Source organism: Canis lupus, chromosome X, assembly GCF_011100685.1.
Source record: "Canis lupus familiaris isolate Mischka breed German Shepherd chromosome X, alternate assembly UU_Cfam_GSD_1.0, whole genome shotgun sequence".
In the NCBI taxonomy this organism is placed as follows: Eukaryota; Metazoa; Chordata; class Mammalia; order Carnivora; family Canidae; genus Canis; species Canis lupus.
Genome location: NC_049260.1, coordinates 62,258,761 through 62,278,175, shown reverse-complemented (window position 1 = coordinate 62,278,175; position 19,415 = coordinate 62,258,761). Strand labels below are relative to the sequence as shown.

Here is a 19,415-nt window from a genome sequence, read left to right as displayed (position 1 = left end):
TTTTCCTCAAGCCATTTCTACATTCTTTGTTAGGAAGCTTGGATCCAGTAATGTTTTTTCATATCCCTGTGTACCTTTCATCTTTTTCCTCTTCTTTTCCTTACATTTTTCTCCAGATAACTATTATGGCAAATGGGGGTACTTAATTTTTAGCTTACTATGCATTTCATATACCTCATTGTCAAAGCTATATAGTCAGCAATTAAAAGCACTAAGCTTTGCAAGTCTAAAAGTTACTGTTTTTATTACTATTGACCTCTCATTTGGAGTAGTATTAGCGCACATCAATAAAAATATGCAGTGTCCCTGTATGATGACTAATAGAAAAAGATACTTTGTGAGTTACAAAATCAATCATGTTCCTGAATTTTGTAGTAAAAGAGACCCCTGTTAGAAACCTTCTTGAGCTTCTGGAAACAGCCTCCTGATTTTGTCCCATCCCATAAACACAATTGAACAATTACTTAAGAATCATTACTGAACCAAGCTGAGCTCTTATCTTTTTTTTTTAATTTTTACTTATTTATGATAGTCACACAGAGAGGGGGGGGGGGGCAGAGAAACAGGCAGAGGGAGAAGCAGGCTCCATGCACCGGGAGCCCGACGTGGGATTCGATCCCGGGTCTCCAGGATCGCGCCCTGGGCCAAAGGCAGGCGCCAAACCGCTGTGCCACCCAGGGATCCCTCTTATCTTGATGTTACTTATTCCTAGATACTAAAATCCTGGAATATTATTTAAATTGTGAATAAGAAAAACTTAGGAAATATATAAAGATCTAAATCTGAGACTATCCATTGGGAGAAATCCATTTATACTAGAGTATGCAAAGGAGGCATCTTTACAATTACCACCCAAGAAGGGTATGTATACAAGTGCAGTCAAGTTTATTGAGAGCTGAGTGAGTAGGAGATAGTAGAACAATGAACAATAATTGGGTGGGGGAAAGATGAAGAAAAATTGATTAGTAGAGTTTTGTGTTTTTTTTTTTTTTTCCCCAGGGTCCAGCTAAGAGAAAGTCAGAAAACCTAAATACTCCCTGTTGAAGTCAGTGGCTACTGTTAGTCATCAAAAATAAGATGTACTTTCAGAACATCTAAAACCAGTTATTGCAACTGGCAGTGAGAATACAGAATCTCTCAGATAAATACTATAGTGAAATCATTGAGCAGTGTGAATCATGGATACCGCCAAACATATTAAGACAGTTTAATAATTTTTTAAAATGAAAAATAATTAAATAAAAAGATATTTAGTATCTGAGCTTTACTAAAAATTCAAATGCAGTTCAGTAACTGTTTTGTGAAAATATGTACAACTTTTTAGGATACATTTTAGCTTTGTTATCAAGGAATAAAGACAAAGAAAATGCATATTCTGGCTTATATTTTATTCTTCTCACTATAATACACATTATATTAATAAAAGTATAGTTTAATCATTATAAACGAAGATTTAAACAGAAGTATCTAAACTATTGTACCTAAAAACAGATGAACCCTATATAAAATAAATAATCCATGTGAGAAATAGGAAATGATTTATTTTCTGAAATTTAAAAGATAGTAAGTGGGAAATTTAATTCAACTGCTATCAAATTAACTTTAATGTCTCATTTTAGGTTAGTGTGCTGTCTTATTATGGGGCACATAAAAACTAATATCTATTCAAAAATGTTTCTTGAGATTATAATTTAAAAACAGGTTTGCTTATGTTTGGTTTGTTTCAATTTACTGCTGATAAGTATTCCTCATCAGTTAATCAATTGTTTTAGCCTTCTTTTTTTTTTTTTAAAGAAAATTGGAGTTTTTTCCAAGAAAATTACAGCATTAAAAAACCTACTCCATGATGCTTTTGCTTGTGAATTTTAAGGGAAGAATACTTCATTCATCTTACAAATAAACTAACTCTAACCAAAAATCTGTTGTTTTATGTCTTAGGACAAAGTTGTTGCTGTTCAGTTCTGTAACAATGGAGACAGGTAACTATGTAGTACATATCTGTGTAAACAGATGTTTGACGTATTTTACTTCTATTCCTTCAGCAGTAGCTCCCTCTACTGTATTACTTTATTTAGCTGAAAGCCCTTGTCTATTTTTGATGACATCCTTACCTCATGTCTTTTAAACTCCTATCCAATTAGTAGCCATACTTTGTCAGTTCTTCTTTCTGAATGACTTCTTTTTTGTTTACTTTTTTCTATTTCTATTTTCACTCACTTTAGCAAATGATTCTATTATTTGACCCATTACCTTGAGTTTTCTTCTCCTTTCTAAATCTATCCTGTCCATTTCTGCCAGATTTACATTGCTCTGTTTAGAAATCTTTAGTATTTCCTCTTTGTCTATAAAAAATAGAAATCAAATGTCAGGCTCGAATTCAGAACTTTCTAAAACTTGACTTAGACCTACATTCTTTTCTCATTTACTACTCCCCATATAAATCTTTACATTTAGCCTAAGTGACTCAATCATTGTTCCTGTTACATTCCATATTTTTTCTCTCATTCATTTATTTGCTTATATTTTAGCTCATACCATTCTTACCCCGAAATATTACCCCCTCACTCCTCTTTCCCTCTCACAGCTTCCCTCTAGCTTCTACTCTCCTTTACTCTATTTTTCTCCTCCCACCAGTCCCTTTCTGTTCCTTTCTAAGTCCTATCTTCCTTTTAAGGTTCATGTTCTACCTGAAGCCTTTTCTGACTGCTGCATATTTTAGCCATATTGTCTTCCTCTAAACATCTGTATTACTTATTGTCTCTCCTCATATGATACATATTTCCTATGTCTATAAACTTAGAAATTATATACAAGTATTTGTGTACCCCCTCTCAAATGTTTGATCCCCAAAAGATGATAATCTTTTGCCCTGGTCTAAAATTGACCTAGAATAGATTTAAAAATGTAAGCACTTAACATAAATGTTTATCCAGATATTTCTATAAGGACTTTTATGTGGGTGACCATGTTTTAATTTAATTTAATTTAATAAAAAAAATTTGACCATGTTTTATTTTTAAATATTTTTCAGACAGTGGGTGATTGCTATGATGAATTTGTTCATCTTTATTAAATGCGAGAGTAAATAATGATGGTCCACATAGAGTGAAGTTTATATTAGGAATGAGAAAACCTTCAGATAATTTTTTGAGGTTGATTTATTGCACTGTACTGAGTTATACACTTGAAGGTTTGTACAGCTATGATTCTTTCATGCTAGAGGAATCTGAAGTTTTTAATTCCTTGCCTTTTCCCTAAAAGAGAAACACAATTTTATCTTCATTATTTATGTGGACAATAAACAAAGGATATCCAGTTTTACTAATAATTAAAGATACAGTTTAAATTAAGAGTAACATGTTTTTCTTTCAGAATAACAAGATAATGAAGAATGTCAGCACCCAGTATTGCCAAGGGTTTAGGGAAAATGGGCACTCACTCTCCCATAACTTTTGAAGAGACTGTAAGGTGTTAAAAAAAAAAACTTTTCAGGGAAATAATTCATCAAAAGCTTTAAAAATGTGCCGACCATTTGACTGAGCAAAGATATATATAAGGTTGTACAAAGATATGTATAGAGATACTCATCACAAAACTATTTATAATGGTGATGAATGGAAATAGTTTAAATATTTATCTTTAGGGGGTTGATTAAATAAATTTCAATATATCCATATAGTTCCATACTTATTCAGACAGTAGTTTTAAATTTATAAACCTAGAGATCTATAAAATAACACTTAGAGAAAAACATAATAAAACATTATGTGTAGTACAATTCTGTTTCCTGAAGGGGGTAATATATAAGTATATATACATGTCTTTAATAAAGTCAGGTGGAATAGAAATGAAAGTATGAACAGTGATAGAAATATGGGTGAATGAATGTATTTTTGTAAGTTTTATTGAGATATAATGCACATAACATAACTTCAGTGGTTTTTAGCATATTCACAGGGTTGTGCAACCTTTACCACAATCAATTTTAGAACATTTTTAGCACCCCAAAAAGAATTCCTATACTCTTTAGCTATCAATCTCCAATATCTTTATACCTCTACCCTTAACCCTGGGCAGCCTTTAATCCAGTTTTTATGTCTATAGATTTGCCCATTCTGGAAATTTTATATAAATTGAATTATACAATATGTGGTCTTTTGTGACCAACTTATTTCACTTAATGTAATGTTTTCAAGATTCAATCATGTTGCAGTATGTATCATTATGTCATTTCTTTTTATTGCTGAATAATATTTGGATGTATAAATACCACAATTTGTTTATCCCTTTTAGTTGATGGACATTTGGATTGTTACCACTTTTTGACTTGTGATGGATAATGCCATGGTTATTTGTGTATAGGTTTTTATGTGGACTTACATTTCATTTCTCTTGGATTTATAGCTGGGAGGAGAATTGTTGAATTATATGGTGACTCTGTTTATCATTTTGATGAACTACCAAACTGTTTTCCAAAGTATATACTTTTCATTCCCCCCAGTAGTATATGGGGATGAATGTATTACTTTCTTAGAAAAAAAAGTGATTTCTAGTTTGGAAAAAAGTAGTAAGGGTATTTTAACCTTTCTTTGCAGTTTAAGATTTGTTAGTGGAAGTAGAGATGGAACAGCAAGAATTTGGCAATATCAGCAACAAGAATGGAAGAGTATAGTGCTAGACATGGCTACTAAAATGACTGGGTAAGATTGGATGTTAGATATTTCAGTGCTTCTCATATGGTATAGTATCTTTTGATTTACTGAATTATATTTCATAATGAAAATATATTTTCAGATTAGTAAATAGTTTGGGGTTCATTGGTAGTTCTGAAGTTTGCATCTGTATTTAGTCTCTAAGTAAATTGTCTTTTGCTTGTTGATTACTGGATGATAGAAACATTGCTGAATCATTCCAAATTCTGGTCTCTTGTGACCCAAAGATCTCTACTCTACGAATGCCCACAGGATTATTTCCTGCCTTATTTTTCTATAGGTCATTTTTTAAAAAGATTTTATTTATTTATTTATGAAAAATACAGAGAGAGAGGCAGAGACCCAGGCAGAGGGAGAAGCAGGCTCCCCATGGGGAGCCCCATGTGGGACTTGATCCTGGGACTCCATGATCATGCCCTCAGCCCAAGGCAAATGCTCAACCACTGAGCCACCCAGGCATCCCTTTATAGGTCATTTTTTTATATTTATTATACTACTTTCAACTTTGAGGGTTTTCCCTATTAAATGTCATCATAATTTTAGCTATCTCTCTGTCTTATTGAGGTTACCTTTATGATGTTTCATATTGTTAGCATTCCTACTCAACATTATAAGTACACTTAATCAGCATTCTGTTTCATTATATTTCCTGTTGATTGGAAGATATATAATTACATCTTTAGGACATTACAGTTTCTGTCGGCTAAGGCCCTGTAACTAATTATTTTCCCATTAATGACAATATAGAACTGATGTTATAGTCCTAGCCAGCTATTCATATTATATTAAACTAAATCAAAAGTTATTGAATTTTTTACTGCTCTATTATAAGACTTATTAATTTAAAAATTTAAGGGAATAAAGTGTCTATTATATATTTCTTTGCACTTTCTTGAAGCAAACATGACCTTATATTTTATTTTTCAAGGAATTTGTAGATTTTTTTCTAGCTTCATTTTTTTGTTGTTGTTCTTGTGTTAGTAACTAACTACAAAGTTATTTGTCATTTTGTGTCTTTTGTCTCCCTACAATAAGCTTATGGGTATTGCCCTATTTAGGTACTTTATTATTTTATTTTGTGAGCACTGAAAATTATAGTTTAGTATTTTTTTTGAAATGGTCTAGTATTTTTTTTTCTAAAAATTTGCAAGCTACTGGATTTTTTTCATAATTTGCTGTTTTGTTAATAATTTACAAAGTATGAATACTGCAAATTATTTTATTTAGGAATAATTTGCCATGTGGAGAAGACAAGGTCACTAAACTTAAGGTGACTATGGTAGCCTGGGATCGCTATGACACCACAGTTATTACTGCAGTGAACAATTTCCTTTTGAAAGTATGGAATTCTATCACAGGGCAACTTCTTCATACTTTATCTGTAAGTATTTTTGGAATTAATAAAATGATCAATAAGGGCATTATTGTGGAAGACAGGAAATTTAAATTTTAGTTTATTTTCTCTGACTTACTATCCCTTGGATCAGTAATTATTTGAGTCACCTTTGTTGACATATTTGCAAAATAAGGAGGGCACATTGGTATAGCTGCTAAAGCAGGTTCAAAAACTTTTCAAGATTCTTTTGAAGTCTGATACTTATCTAACTTACATGCAATCAATGTAAGTTATTTTGTTTTTAGCATGAGTTGGGATTTTTGTTATTATTGTTTTAGGTGTATAACTATATTTTGACAAGAGAATCCTTTTTTATTCTACTTTCAGGGATTTGTTTATGCAAGAAGCAGGAAAAGGGGGCTTTTCTTCTTTTAAAAAATGAATTTGTTGTAGTAAAAGGCTGTAATATTTGTGACCTGAAAAGCTGATAGGATTAATAGCAGAAATCAACATGGGTGGGGTTGGTTTTTGGTTTATCATGTAAATTTCAGGTTAAATGCCACTTAAAAGCCTTATCTGCTGAAGCCTAACTGCTTCAATTATCACTTCATAAATACTTTAGGGACAAGGGCCAAGTGATTGCCATATGATTTGCAAAATAGTAAGTGATTAGGACTAGAATCCAATTCTCATAACTCATTTGACTTTGTAGTATACCATGGTATCATCCTTATTTTACTCCATGTGAGATAATCTTATCTATAACCTCTGAGGTATCTAAAGATTTGTTTAATTTTGGGAGGATTTCCATATACCTCTAATTCTCTTTCCTAAATGAAATCCTAACACTGTGTTAGTGGAGTTTTAGATTCTTTTTTTATCTGTTTAACCAGTTCTTTATCTCCTTCTGCCTTTCCCTATTCTTTGATCTAAGTTTCTGTTAATCTGTATAGGAAAATCTATAATATTTGCTTGAATCTTTAATAGGAAATGTTTGTTCATGCGACATGCTCTAATAGAAATATAATATGAGCCATATATGTAATACTAATTTTTCTAGCAACCACAACAGAAAAAGTAAAGCACAACAGGTGAAATTAATTTTATAATACATTTCATTTAACCAGTATATCCAAAATAGTAGCATTTCAACATGTAATTAATATAAAAATTATTAAATATCTCACATTTTCAAAATACTAAATATTTGAAATCTAGTGTGTATTTTACACTTACAACATCTCAATTTGGAGTAGCCACATTTTGGATGCTTAATAGCCACATGTGGCTATTGACTACAATATTGCACAAGTCTATATCTCTAAAAATCACAAAGTTCATGTCATAGCCTCTGGTTTTATAGATCTGTGTAAAATTCTGTCTTAATAAGTACCTCAATTTAGAATTTTCTTTAGTGATACTCTTCCCATGGGTTGACTCATAGGTCATCTGTTTTCAGTGAATTTTACTGAAAAAATTTAGAACTGACTATTTTTATCTTTAGTCCTTGTAACAGTCAAATCTACTTAGTTTTGATACTTATCTTTTCTGTGTTAACAGTTTGTTTTTTTGAGGGTCTTAGTGTGGTGTAAAGTTCTTCCACTCAGCAAATACTTACTAAACATCTTCTGTGTGCCTTCAGCGGGGTTTGCTGTTAGGAATAAATAGTAAATTAGAGAGTCCCCATCATCTTAGAATTTACAGCTTATTAGGAAAAAACAAACCACACAAAAATTAATTAAATGATCAGAAAGAGAAGTGTAAAATATAATGCAAGTTTCTAATAGGGTGACCAAACCTGGTATAAACCTATTTGATTCTGGTCAAAATAGGATCAGATACTTCCTAAGGAAGTTAAATTTGGGTTAAGATTTGAAAGATAGGTAGAAATCACCCAGATCTCAGCCTAAATGTCACCTCCTTGACAAGGCTTTCCCTGATAGAATAATCTAGAGTAGTCTTGCAGTCTTTGTCTTATTCTGTCACCTTGCTTTATTTTCAGCATAACATTTATCACTACTTGATATTTTCTTATTAAACAATAAGAAAATTTTGCCTCAATATGTAGGATATCAATAAATATTTGATTAATTACATATGTGAGGGAGTTTGGAGGTCCTTATTGGAAGAGGGTAAAAGTACATCAAAAGTCTTCAGATAGAAGGGAGTTGAAAGAAAGCCAGTTTTTGGCTAGAGCACAGAGAACAGAAAGAATGTCACCAGATAGGACTGGAGAAATGGACAGGGAACAGACCATTCAAGCTCTTATAGGATCTACCCTAGACAAATAGAAAAGCATTAAAAGGTTTAAAAGCTAAGGAATGACATGTGAATTTTGCTTTTGAAAAATATCATATAATTCTGGCAACAGAATAGATTGGAACGAAGCTAAGAGTGATTCTGGTATAGTGTAAGAGCGTAAGAGTCTATGGTAAGATGGGCCATGATGATAATTTGAATTTGTGTAGCAGTGGTGAAGATAGAGGTGTGCTTAATAAATATAAATAAGACAGATGATGTATCTTAAGAAATTACTAAATTTGATTAGGTTTTGTTCCCTATGATCTAATGACTATGTCCTATCCTATGACATGTGACCAAGAAATAAAACCCTTATTTAAAAGCCTCTCTATTCCAATGTACACTGAAATAGTTGTATCATTATTATTTGAGTTTAAGAAAGTAATTTTATTGTTTTGTCATTAGGAACCTGAGAAAGTATTTGTTATATCAAGTTGATTATTTTTTTTTTTATTGGTGTTCAATTTACTAACATACAGAATAACACCCAGTGCCCGTCACCCATGATTATTTAGCATATAACAAAGAAGTAGTTTTTTGGTGGTCACTGGGAAAAGAGTTTTGGTAAACTTTCAGTTGTAAGAGTATTTATTGCGATGGGATTTTACTTACGAATTTTGAGCTACTATGCAGTTATTTTTTAATAAGTTATATTTTTGTCCATATAGGTAATATGGTAGTAGGGTGTCCTATTATTCCATTTTTTTATATGATGATTTGAGATAGAATGCACTTGTGAGAGTCATAAGATATGATGATTTCTAAAAGCTCCTGATGTGTAATATGCTGATGTTTTTCTAGGTGAAATGCAACTTCAGGATGTCATACATCCTTTTTTAAGAAATAGTTTGCCAACACTTGATTCATTTATTCTCTTTAACAAAGATCTGAATCAAGTGTTGGCAAACTATTTCTTTAAGAGGCCAGATAGTATATTAGGCATTGCAGGCCACATATGGCCTCTGTTACATATTCTTTGTTTTTCAAAGCCTTTTAATGTAAAAACCATTCTTAACTCACAGATTGTGTGTGCAAAAATGGGAGCTAGATTTTCCTGCAGGCTACAGTTGCAGACACCTGATCTAAGGTCTCTCTTTATATACTGATATTCATTGGTAAGGGAAACATATAGAGAGCATTGGTTTTCAAACTTTTTTAGCAGCAAACCCATTTTTCAGGTAGCATATCAAATGAAACTTTCAACTGTAAAGTAGAAAAAGGGCAGAGCCACTATACTTTTGTGTTTGAATGTACCATGGGGCCTTCCAAAATATAATTTGAATACTAGGTATTGAGAGTGCTGGATGAAGAGCAATGAAGGTTTGTCTGTTATCTCTGTGGCAGAATTGGGTGTTAATGGAAGATCCTGTTTATTCATTCTCTGGGGGTCTTTTAAATAGCAGTCATAGAAATATCAATTCTATTTCAGGGGCCTGGTTAATAAGCTATAACTGCCTTGGACTACACTTTAAACACCTTTCTGGGTCTTCTGTATTGAGTACTTTTTGAAATCAGCAATTAAACATATAAGGAACTCTAATTGAAATATTTCTTATCGTGTCCATGTAGTAAATACTATGGTGTACATAAATTCATCTGAACCAGATTGATAGCACACTCCCAAGATCTTTTGGCCAAATAAACCAAATACTGTGTGTTGCTTTTCATTTTTAATATTGATTTTATCACAGGGACATGATGATGAAGTATTTGTTTTGGAAGCACATCCATTTGATCAAAGGATCATACTTTCAGCAGGTCATGATGGGAACATTTTTATTTGGGACCTTGACCGGGGGACCAAAATTCGGAATTATTTTAACATGGTAAGGAAAATCTATGCTTGGTTCATATTAAAATAGACATCTCTTATATGACAACTTGGTAATTAAAGTATACTTAGTGCAAAGGAACCTGTCATCTGTGTTTAAATCCATACAATAACTTAGCGAATGTCTGAAGACCTGAGAGTAAGGCCAATTGAGAACACTTTTCAGAGTGACTCTATTATCATGGTATTAGCATTTTCCAAATTCTTGTCCCCAGGTCTAAATTCTAGAAACTCAAATTTAATAGGCTTTTGGAGCTAATACTAACCAAAATCACAAAATGTTTAATGTTTAAACAGTAATCCTAATATATGAATCATAACAGTGTCTATTGTATCTGTTTCTGGTAAACCCTACATAGCTTAGTTAGTAATCAGGAAGTTGTTGGGCAAATGTAGAATTGGAAGCATAGATACTCTTAAGATATATTTCATACAGGGCAGCCCGGATGGCTCAGCGGTTTAGCGCCGCCTTCAGCTCAGGGTGTGATCCTGGAAGACCTGGGATCGAGTCCCATGTCAGGCTCCCTGCATGGAGCCTGCTTCTTCCTCTGCCTGTGCCTCTGCCTCTCTCTCTCTGTATCTCATGAATAAATAAATAAAATCTTTAAAAAAAAGATATATTTCGTACAAACCATGGAGAAATCTGGTGAGTTTATCCCTTTTCCCAGTAGAATACCCTCCTATGTTAATGGCAATACTCATATCCTCCAAATTTAGTGTTCCTTTGAAGAATAGTTCTTGTGTTAACATTTCTAAATTGTCAACCTTTGAACTCCCTTTTATAGACTTTGTATAGTTCTAGAGTGTTAATAATACCCTCTGTCTTTTGTTAGTAAAATTGATTCATGTACTTTAATTTTAGGAAGGCTGTTTTAAGGTTTACTTGCCTTAGAATTTAAGGTGTAAAGATATTATCTTGACATTGCTGAGTTGTCCTTTTGGTTGTGTTTAGGTATTTTTTTATTCTCAGTCACTCATTTAGTACTTTTTGAAATATGACATTGCTAATAATATTTGATACCATGTATTGCATTTTTATTCTTCCTAAATTCTTTCAGAGTGTTACTGTCTCTGTAGGATTCTGGCAACAGAAGCCAGAGAGTCATTGGAATGTTGATGCATCACATAACTCAAGATATTAGGAAGCGGAATCTATTGCCTACTTATTTGTAAATTACCTCTTAAGATGACTTAAAGTGACTCCTCTAAATTTTAGATCGAAGGCCAAGGCCATGGTGCAGTGTTTGATTGTAAATTTTCACCAGATGGAAACCATTTTGCCTGCACAGACTCTCATGGACATTTGCTGCTTTTTGGTTTTGGATGCAGTAAATACTATGAAAAGGTTAGTCTATTTAATTTTTGTTATAGACTATAATTTTGGATTGTATCATTCATAAATTTTATTTGAAGTCTTCCAGTAAATAAGGGTCATTGTGTGTCAATAAATATAAACTTAAAAAGTCACCTTTCTTGATAAAATTTTTCATCACTGCCAGAACAGGCTTGGCAGTTCGAATCACTATCAAGATATAAGATTATGTAGATATAAAAATTTATTAGGAAATCCTTTTGCTTAGAACATATTCTCTGTGCTGCCCTTCAGGTGTAATGAGAGAACAACTTTACCAGATTACATCCTCTAACTTATCATAAATTAGAAGAAAACAGCTGGTGACCAAATGTTAATTTTCTTGCTTGGCCACTTTACCCATTATCCATCTTGTTAAAATACTTTGGAAACTAACTTAATTGGTTCTTTATATTTTATTAGCTATGAATTTGGAATTGATTATAGATTCTTGGAGTTGTAAGAGAACTCAGAATCATTGAGTGTAGCTCAATACTTATACCATCTTTGAGTATTTTTTATGTATTTGGTATTTACCTGCTTTGCCATTTATATTATACTCCCAACTATCCTTATTTGAATAAACTAAGCAATAAAAGTAGTTATAAATGTTTGTATGATGTTTGCAACTTAAATAAAAATAACTAACTTTATCTACTGTGTTATTGCTCTCCTTCTTCATATGCTAATTGGAGAAATATGATATAGAGCCAGAAAGTAATGCAGATTATAGGACTTTGTGGAGAAGAGATCAGATTACCATTTAGGTGATTCACTTCTACCTAGAGGGAATGAATATAAAGTAGTAGATGGCTGTAAGAGTATGTAAAATGTGTCTGATTTGAAACATGCATGTTCTCTAGGAATAAAAATTAATTCTCTATGCATGTTAAATACTTAAAACCTATCATAAAGATTCCAGATCAGATGTTCTTCCACACGGATTATCGACCTCTTATCCGTGATGCCAACAACTATGTACTGGATGAACAAACCCAACAAGCTCCTCACCTTATGCCTCCCCCATTCTTGGTGGATGTTGATGGCAATCCTCATCCTACAAAATTCCAAAGACTAGTACCAGGACGGGAAAATTGTAAAGATGAACAACTTATACCACAGCTGGGATATGTGGCTAATGGTATGTTGCCTCCAAAATTAAATATAAGACATTTTGCAAAATGTTATACTTGCTGTTGTTCTCTCTGTATGTCTCTTGCTAAACTCTTTTATAGGTTATAATATATTTTACCTAATACTTCTATTAATTTTCAATTCCACAGTACTTACTAGAGTACTTTTACATTTTTATGTCACTTAAACTGAGATAAATGGATTAGGACAACAAACATATACTCAAACAGAGAATATATTGATCTGCTTCCTTAGAACCTGAACATATGTATGATCCTGTTGCTTATAGTATTTACTTTTAATAATGATTAACTGTACTAACTTTAATGTGTCAAGCTTTTCTTATTGGTAAAATTCCACTGCTCATGTTATTGGTATTTTAATTTAACAGTCCATAATTAATGGACAGAAGATGAGGAAATTTCAAAAACCAAAAACTGGGAAATGGCTATTTACCCATTCTCTTGTGTGAAATGCAAATAATTATTTAGTGTTTAAATAACAGTCAATCCTGGAGGATGTAAAGGAAGCAGTAATGAGCATGATATGTGATGTAAGGATGCTAGAATAAGACAGTAAAATGTGCTATTCCTTGTCAAAGCAACTGTTCTTTTTACAATTTTAATCCCAGTATAGTTAACATACAGTGTTATATTTATTTCAGGTATACTATATCTATATAATGATTCAACAATTCCATGTATCACCCAGTGCTCATCATGACAAGTGCACACCTTAATCCCTATCACCTATTTTACCTACACCCTACCTACCTCTCCTCTACTAACCATCTGTATGTTCACTATAGTTAAGAGTCTGTTTCCTGGTTTGTCTTTTATTTTCCTTTGCTGATTTATTTTGTTTCTTAAATTCCATATGTGAATAAAATAATGCAGTATTTCTCTTTCTCTAACTTATTTTAATTAATAATACACTCTCTAGCTCCATCCCTGTCATTGCAAATAGCAAGATTTCATTTTATGGCTGAATAATATTTCACTGTGTGTGTGTGTGTGTGTGTGTGTGTGCACATACTATATCTTCTTTATCCATTCATCTATTGATGAACACTTGGACTGCTTCTATAACTTGGCTATTGTCAATAATGCTGCTATAAACCTGGAGGTACATGTATCCCTTTGAATTGGTGTTTTATATTTTTTGGGGAATGCTCAGTAGTGCGGTTACTGGATCTTAGGGTAGCTCTATTTTTAACTTAAAAAAAAAAGATTTATTTATTTTAGAAACAGAGAGTGTGAGGGGCGGGACAAAGGAAGAAGGAAAGAGTCTCAGGCAGACTCCCTGCTGAGCTCACTGAGCAGAGTCTGATGTCAAACTCAATCTAACAACCCTGAGATCATGACCTAAGCTGAAATCAAGAGTTAGACACTTAACCAACTGTGTCACCCAGGTGTCCCACTATTTTTAACTTTTTGTGGAACCTCCATACTGTTTCACAGTAGCTGCACCAGTTTGCATTCCTACCAACAGTGCAAAAGGAATCCCTTTTTTTCCACATCCTCACCAACATTTGACATTTCTTGTGTTTTTTATTTTAGCCATTCTGACAAGTATGAGGTGGTATCTCATTGTAGTTTGGATTTGTTGAGCATCTTTTCATGTGTTTGTTAGCAATTTGGATGTCTTTGGAGAAATGTCAGTTCTTTTCTTCACCCCATACTATAATATAGGATTACTTTTTTTAGTCTTCTTGATTGTTTCCTTTGCTGTGCAGAACCTTTTTATTTTGATGCAGTACCAATAGTTCATTTTGGCTTTTATTACCCTTGCCACAGGAGACATATCTACAGAATGTAGCTATGGCTGTTATCTGAGAAATTATTGATTATGCTTTCTTCTAGAATATCTATGGTTTCAGAACTCAGAATTAGGTCTATTTTAAAAAATTATTTCTTATATTCATTTATTTTATTTTATTTTTTATTTTTTTAATTGGAGTTCAATTTGCCAACATGGAGCATAACACCCAGTGCTCATCCCTAAAAAAAAAAAAAAAATTTAAAGATTTATTTATTTTTGGGGGGGAGGGGCAGAGGGAGAAAGAGAAAGAGAAACCTTTTATTTAAATTTATTTTTATTGGTGTTCAATTTACCAACATATAGAATAACACCGAGTGCTCATCCCATCAAGTGCCACCCTCAGTGCCCATCACCCAGTCACCCCCACCCACAGCCCACCACCCCTTGTTCGTTTCCCAGAGTTAGGAGTCTCTCATGTACTGTCTCCCTTTCTGATATTTCCCACTCATTTTTTCTCCTTTCCCCTTTATTCACTTTCACTATTTTTTATATTCCCCAAATGAATGAGACCATATAATGTTTGTCCTTCTCCAATTGACTTATTTCACTCAGCTTAATACCCTCTGGGTCCATCCACGTCGAAGCAAATGGTGGATATTTGTCATTTCTAATGGCTAATATTCCATTGTATACATAGACCACATCTTCTTTATCCATTCATCTTTTGATAAACACCGAGGCTCCTTCCACAGTTTGGCTATTGTGGACATTGCTGCTAGAAACATCGGGGTGCAGGTGTTCCAGCGTTTCACTGCATCTGTATCTTTGAGGTAAATCCCCAGCAGTGCAATTCCTGGGTCATAGGGCAGTTCTATTTTTAACTCTTTGAGGAACCTCCACACAGTTTTCCAGAGTGGCTGCACCAGTTCACATTCCCAACAGTGTAAGAGGGTTCCCCTTTCTCCACATCCTTTCCAACATTTGTTGTTTCCTGCCTTGTTAATTTTCCCCATTCTCACTGGTGTGAGGTGGTATCTCATTGTGGTTTTGATTTGTATTTCCCTGATGGCAAATGATGCAGAGCATTTTCTCCTGTGCGTGTTGGCCATGTCTATGTCTTCCTCTGTGAGATTTCTGTTCATGTCTTTTGCCCATTTCATGATTGGATGGTTTGTTTCTTTGGTGTTGAGTTTAATAAGTTCTTTATAGATCTTGGAAACTAGCCCTTTATCTGATACGTCATTTGCAAATATCTTCTCCCCTTCTATTGGTTGTCTTTTAATTTTGTTGACGGTTTCTTTTGCTGTGCAAAAGCTTCTGATCTTGATGAAGTCCCAATAGTTCATTTTTGCTTTTGTTTCCCTTGCCTTTATGGATGCATCTTTGAAGAAGTTGCTGTAGCCAAGTTCAAAAGGGGTGTCGCCTGTCTTCTCCTCTAGGATTTTGATGGAATCTTGTCTCACATTAAGATCTTTCATCCATTTTGAGTTTATCTTTGTGTATGGTATAAGAGAATGGTCTATTTTCATTCTTCTGCATGTGGATGTCCAATTCTCCCAGCACCATTTATTGAAGAGACTGTCTTTTCTCCGGTGGATAGTCTTTCCTGCTTTGTCAAATATTAGTTGACCATATAGTTGAGGGTCCACTTCTGGATTCTCTATTCTGTTCCGTTGATCTATGTGTCTGTTTTTGCGCCCATACCACACTGTCTTGATGACCACAGCTTTGTAGTACAACCTGAAATATGGCATTGTGATGCCCTCAGCTATGGGTTTCTTTTTAAATATGCCCCTGGCTATTTGGGGTCTTTTCTGATTCCACACAAATCTTAAGATAATTTGTTCCAACTCTCTGAAGAAAGTCCATGGTATTTTGATAGGGATTACATTAAACGTGTAAATTGCCCTGGGTAACATTGACATTTTCACCTTATTAATTCTTCCAATCCATGTGCATGGAATATTTTTCCATCTCTTTGTGTCTTCCTCAATTTCTTTCAGAAGTGTTCTGTAGGTTTTAGGGTATAGATCCTTTACCTCTTTGGTTAGGTTTATTCCTAGGTATCTCATGCTTTTGGGTGCAATTGTCAGTGGGATTGTCTTTCTTCAGTCTTATTGTTAGTGTATAGAAATGCCACTGACTTCTGGGCATTGATTTTGTATCCTGCCACACTGTCAAATGCTGTATGAGGTCTAGCAATCTTGGGGTGGAGTCTTTTGGGTTTTCTATGTAGTGTATCATGTCATCGGCAAAGAGGGAGAGTTTGACTTCTTCTTTGCCCATTTGAATGCCTTTTATTTCTTTTTGTTGTCTGATAGGTGAGGCTAGGACTTTTAGTACTCTGTTGAATAGCAGTGGTGAGAGTGGACATCCCTGTCGTGTTCCTGATCTTAGGGGAAAGGCTCCCAGGGTTTCACCATTGAGAATGATATTTTCTGTGGGCTTTCCATAGATGGCTTTTAAAATGCTGAGAAATGTTCCCTCTATCCCTATAGTCTGATGAGTTTGAGAAAGAGAATCCTTAAGCAGAGTCCCCACTGAGCATGGAGCCCAACCTGGGGTTGAATCACAGGATCCTGAGATCATGACCTGAGCGAAAATCAAGAGTTGGATGTTTAACAGACTGAGCCACTGAGACGTCCCATTATAGACATTTATAAATATATGTTCTTCTTTCCATAAGCATGAATGTCTTTCCCTTTCTTGGTGTCATCTTTGATTTTTGTCATCAGTGTTTTATAGTTTTCAGAGGCTAGGTCTTTCATCTCTTTGGTTATTAGGTTTATTCCTAGGTAAAATTATTTTGGTATAATTTTAAATGTGATTGTTTTCTTTTCCTGCTGCTTCTTTATTAATGTATAGGAATGGAATAGATCTGCACATTGATTATATATCCTGTGCCTCCTGAATTAATATGTTAGTTCTAGTAGTTTATTGAAGTTTTTACATTTTCTATATAAAGTCTCATGCCATCTACAGATAGTGAACATTAAACTTATTCCTTACCAATTTGCATGCCCTATACGTATATTTTTTGTGTGTGATCTAATAGCTTTGGCTAGGATTCCAGTACCATCTTGAATAAAAACAGTGAGAGTAGACATCCTTTTCTAGTTCCTTCCCCTAAGGGGAAAGTTCTCAGGTTTTCCTCATTGAGATATTAGCTGTTTTGTTGTTGTTGTTGTTGTGTTTATATATGTACAGGCTTCATGATGTTGAGGTATGTTTCCTCTATCCCTACTTTGTTGAGAGTTTTTATCACAGATCAATGTTGTACAATATCAAATGCATTTTCTACATCTGTTGAAAGAATACTATGGTTCTCATCCTTTCATTTATTAATATGGTATATCACGTTGATTGATTAGTGAATACTGAACCATGCAGCTAAGGAATAAATCCTACTTGGTCATGGTGAATGATTTTTCTTAATGTTTTGTTGGATTCTGTTGGCTTGTATTTTGTTAAGGATTTTTGCATCTATGTTCTTCAAAGAGATTTACCTGTAGTTCTCTTTATTAGTGGTGTCTATCTGGTTTTGTATCAGGGTATTGCTAGGCTCGTAAAAATGATTTTGCAAATTTTCCTTCCTCTGGTATTTTATGGAATACTTTGAGAAGAATAGGTACTAACTCTTAATGTTTGGTAGAATTCACCTGTGAAACCATCTCATCCTGGACTTTTGTTCATTGGGTGTTTTTTGATTACTGATTCAACCTCCTTGCTGGTAATCAATCTATTCACACTTACTATTTTCTTCCAGCTTCTATTTTGGTAGTTTATATGTTTCTAGGAAGTTATCCATTTCTCCTAGGTTGTCCAATTTGTTGGCATATAGTTTTTAATATTCTCTTATGACTGTATTTCTGTGGCATGTTTATTATTTATCCTCTTTCCTTTGTAATTGTATTTATTTGTGTCTTTATTCTCTGTTTTTTGATGAGTCTGGTTAGAGGTTTATGAATTTGTTTATCTTTCAGAGAACCAGCTCCTGGTTTCATTGATCTCTTCTACTGTTTCTTTAGTTTCTATATCATTTATTTCTGCTATAATCTTTGTTAGTACCTAATTTCAGCTGGTTTTAGGTATATTTTGGTATCTTTTTCTAACTCCTTTAGTATAAAAATAGGTTGTTTCTTTGAGATTTTTCTTCTTAAGTAAATCCTGTATTGGTATAAATTTCCCACTTAGAACCATTTTTGCTGCATTCCAGTGCTTTGGGACCACTGTGCTTTCATTTTCATTTGTTTCCATATTCTTTTGGATTTCGTCTTTCATTTCATGGTCAATCCATTCATTATTTAGTAGTATGTTATTTAACCTCCATGTATTTGTAGTCTTTCCAGAATTTTTTTCTTGTGTTGACTTCTACTTTCATAACTGTCATAAAAAATATGTATAGTATGACTCAAATCTCTTCGAATTTATTGATGCTTTTTTTTCTGGCTTCTATTCTGGAGAATGTTCTGTGCATCTGAAAAGAATGTATATTCTGCTGTTTTAAGATGGAATGTTCTAAATATATCCATTAAAATCCACTCAATGCACCGTGTCATTGTTTGCTTTTTAGTCTCTGTTTAGATATAGTGTATTAAATACTATTATTGTATTATTATTGGTGGTTCCTTTATGTTTGCTATTACCATTTTATGTATTTAGTGTTCCCATGTTGGGTGCATAATATTTACAATCATTATCTTTTTGGTGGATTATCCCCTTGTTATCAAGAGTCCTTTGTTTTAGTCTTTGTTTTAAAATCTATGTTTTCGTGCTCGTTTTAGCAGCACATATACTAAAATCTATGTTTTCTGATATAAGTATTGCTACTATAGCTTTATTTTCACATGCATTTATTTGTATGATAGATGTTTTTTGATTCCCTCACTTTTAATCTGCATGTTTCTTTAGGTCTAAAATGAGTCTCCTGAAGGCAGTATAGATGGGTCTTGTTTTTTTTAATGCATTTTGTCACCCTATGTCTTTTGA

At 33.4% G+C, this 19,415-nt stretch overlaps 1 protein-coding gene across 4 annotated transcripts in view; it reads left to right on the top strand.

The window, feature by feature from the left end:
- The window catches only part of BRWD3 (bromodomain and WD repeat domain containing 3), a 176,244-nt gene that overhangs the window by 75,538 nt on the left and 81,291 nt on the right, over positions 1-19,415 (top strand). For all 4 annotated transcript variants that reach the window (XM_038587783.1, XM_038587781.1, XM_038587782.1 and 1 more), the window contains 6 exons: positions 1,939-1,979; positions 4,596-4,700; positions 5,940-6,093; positions 10,041-10,175; positions 11,397-11,525; positions 12,447-12,672. In XM_038587783.1, coding sequence (XP_038443711.1) covers positions 1,939-1,979; positions 4,596-4,700; positions 5,940-6,093; positions 10,041-10,175; positions 11,397-11,525; positions 12,447-12,672 — 790 coding nt within the window. The remainder of the gene's footprint in view (positions 1-1,938; positions 1,980-4,595; positions 4,701-5,939; positions 6,094-10,040; positions 10,176-11,396; positions 11,526-12,446; positions 12,673-19,415) is intronic.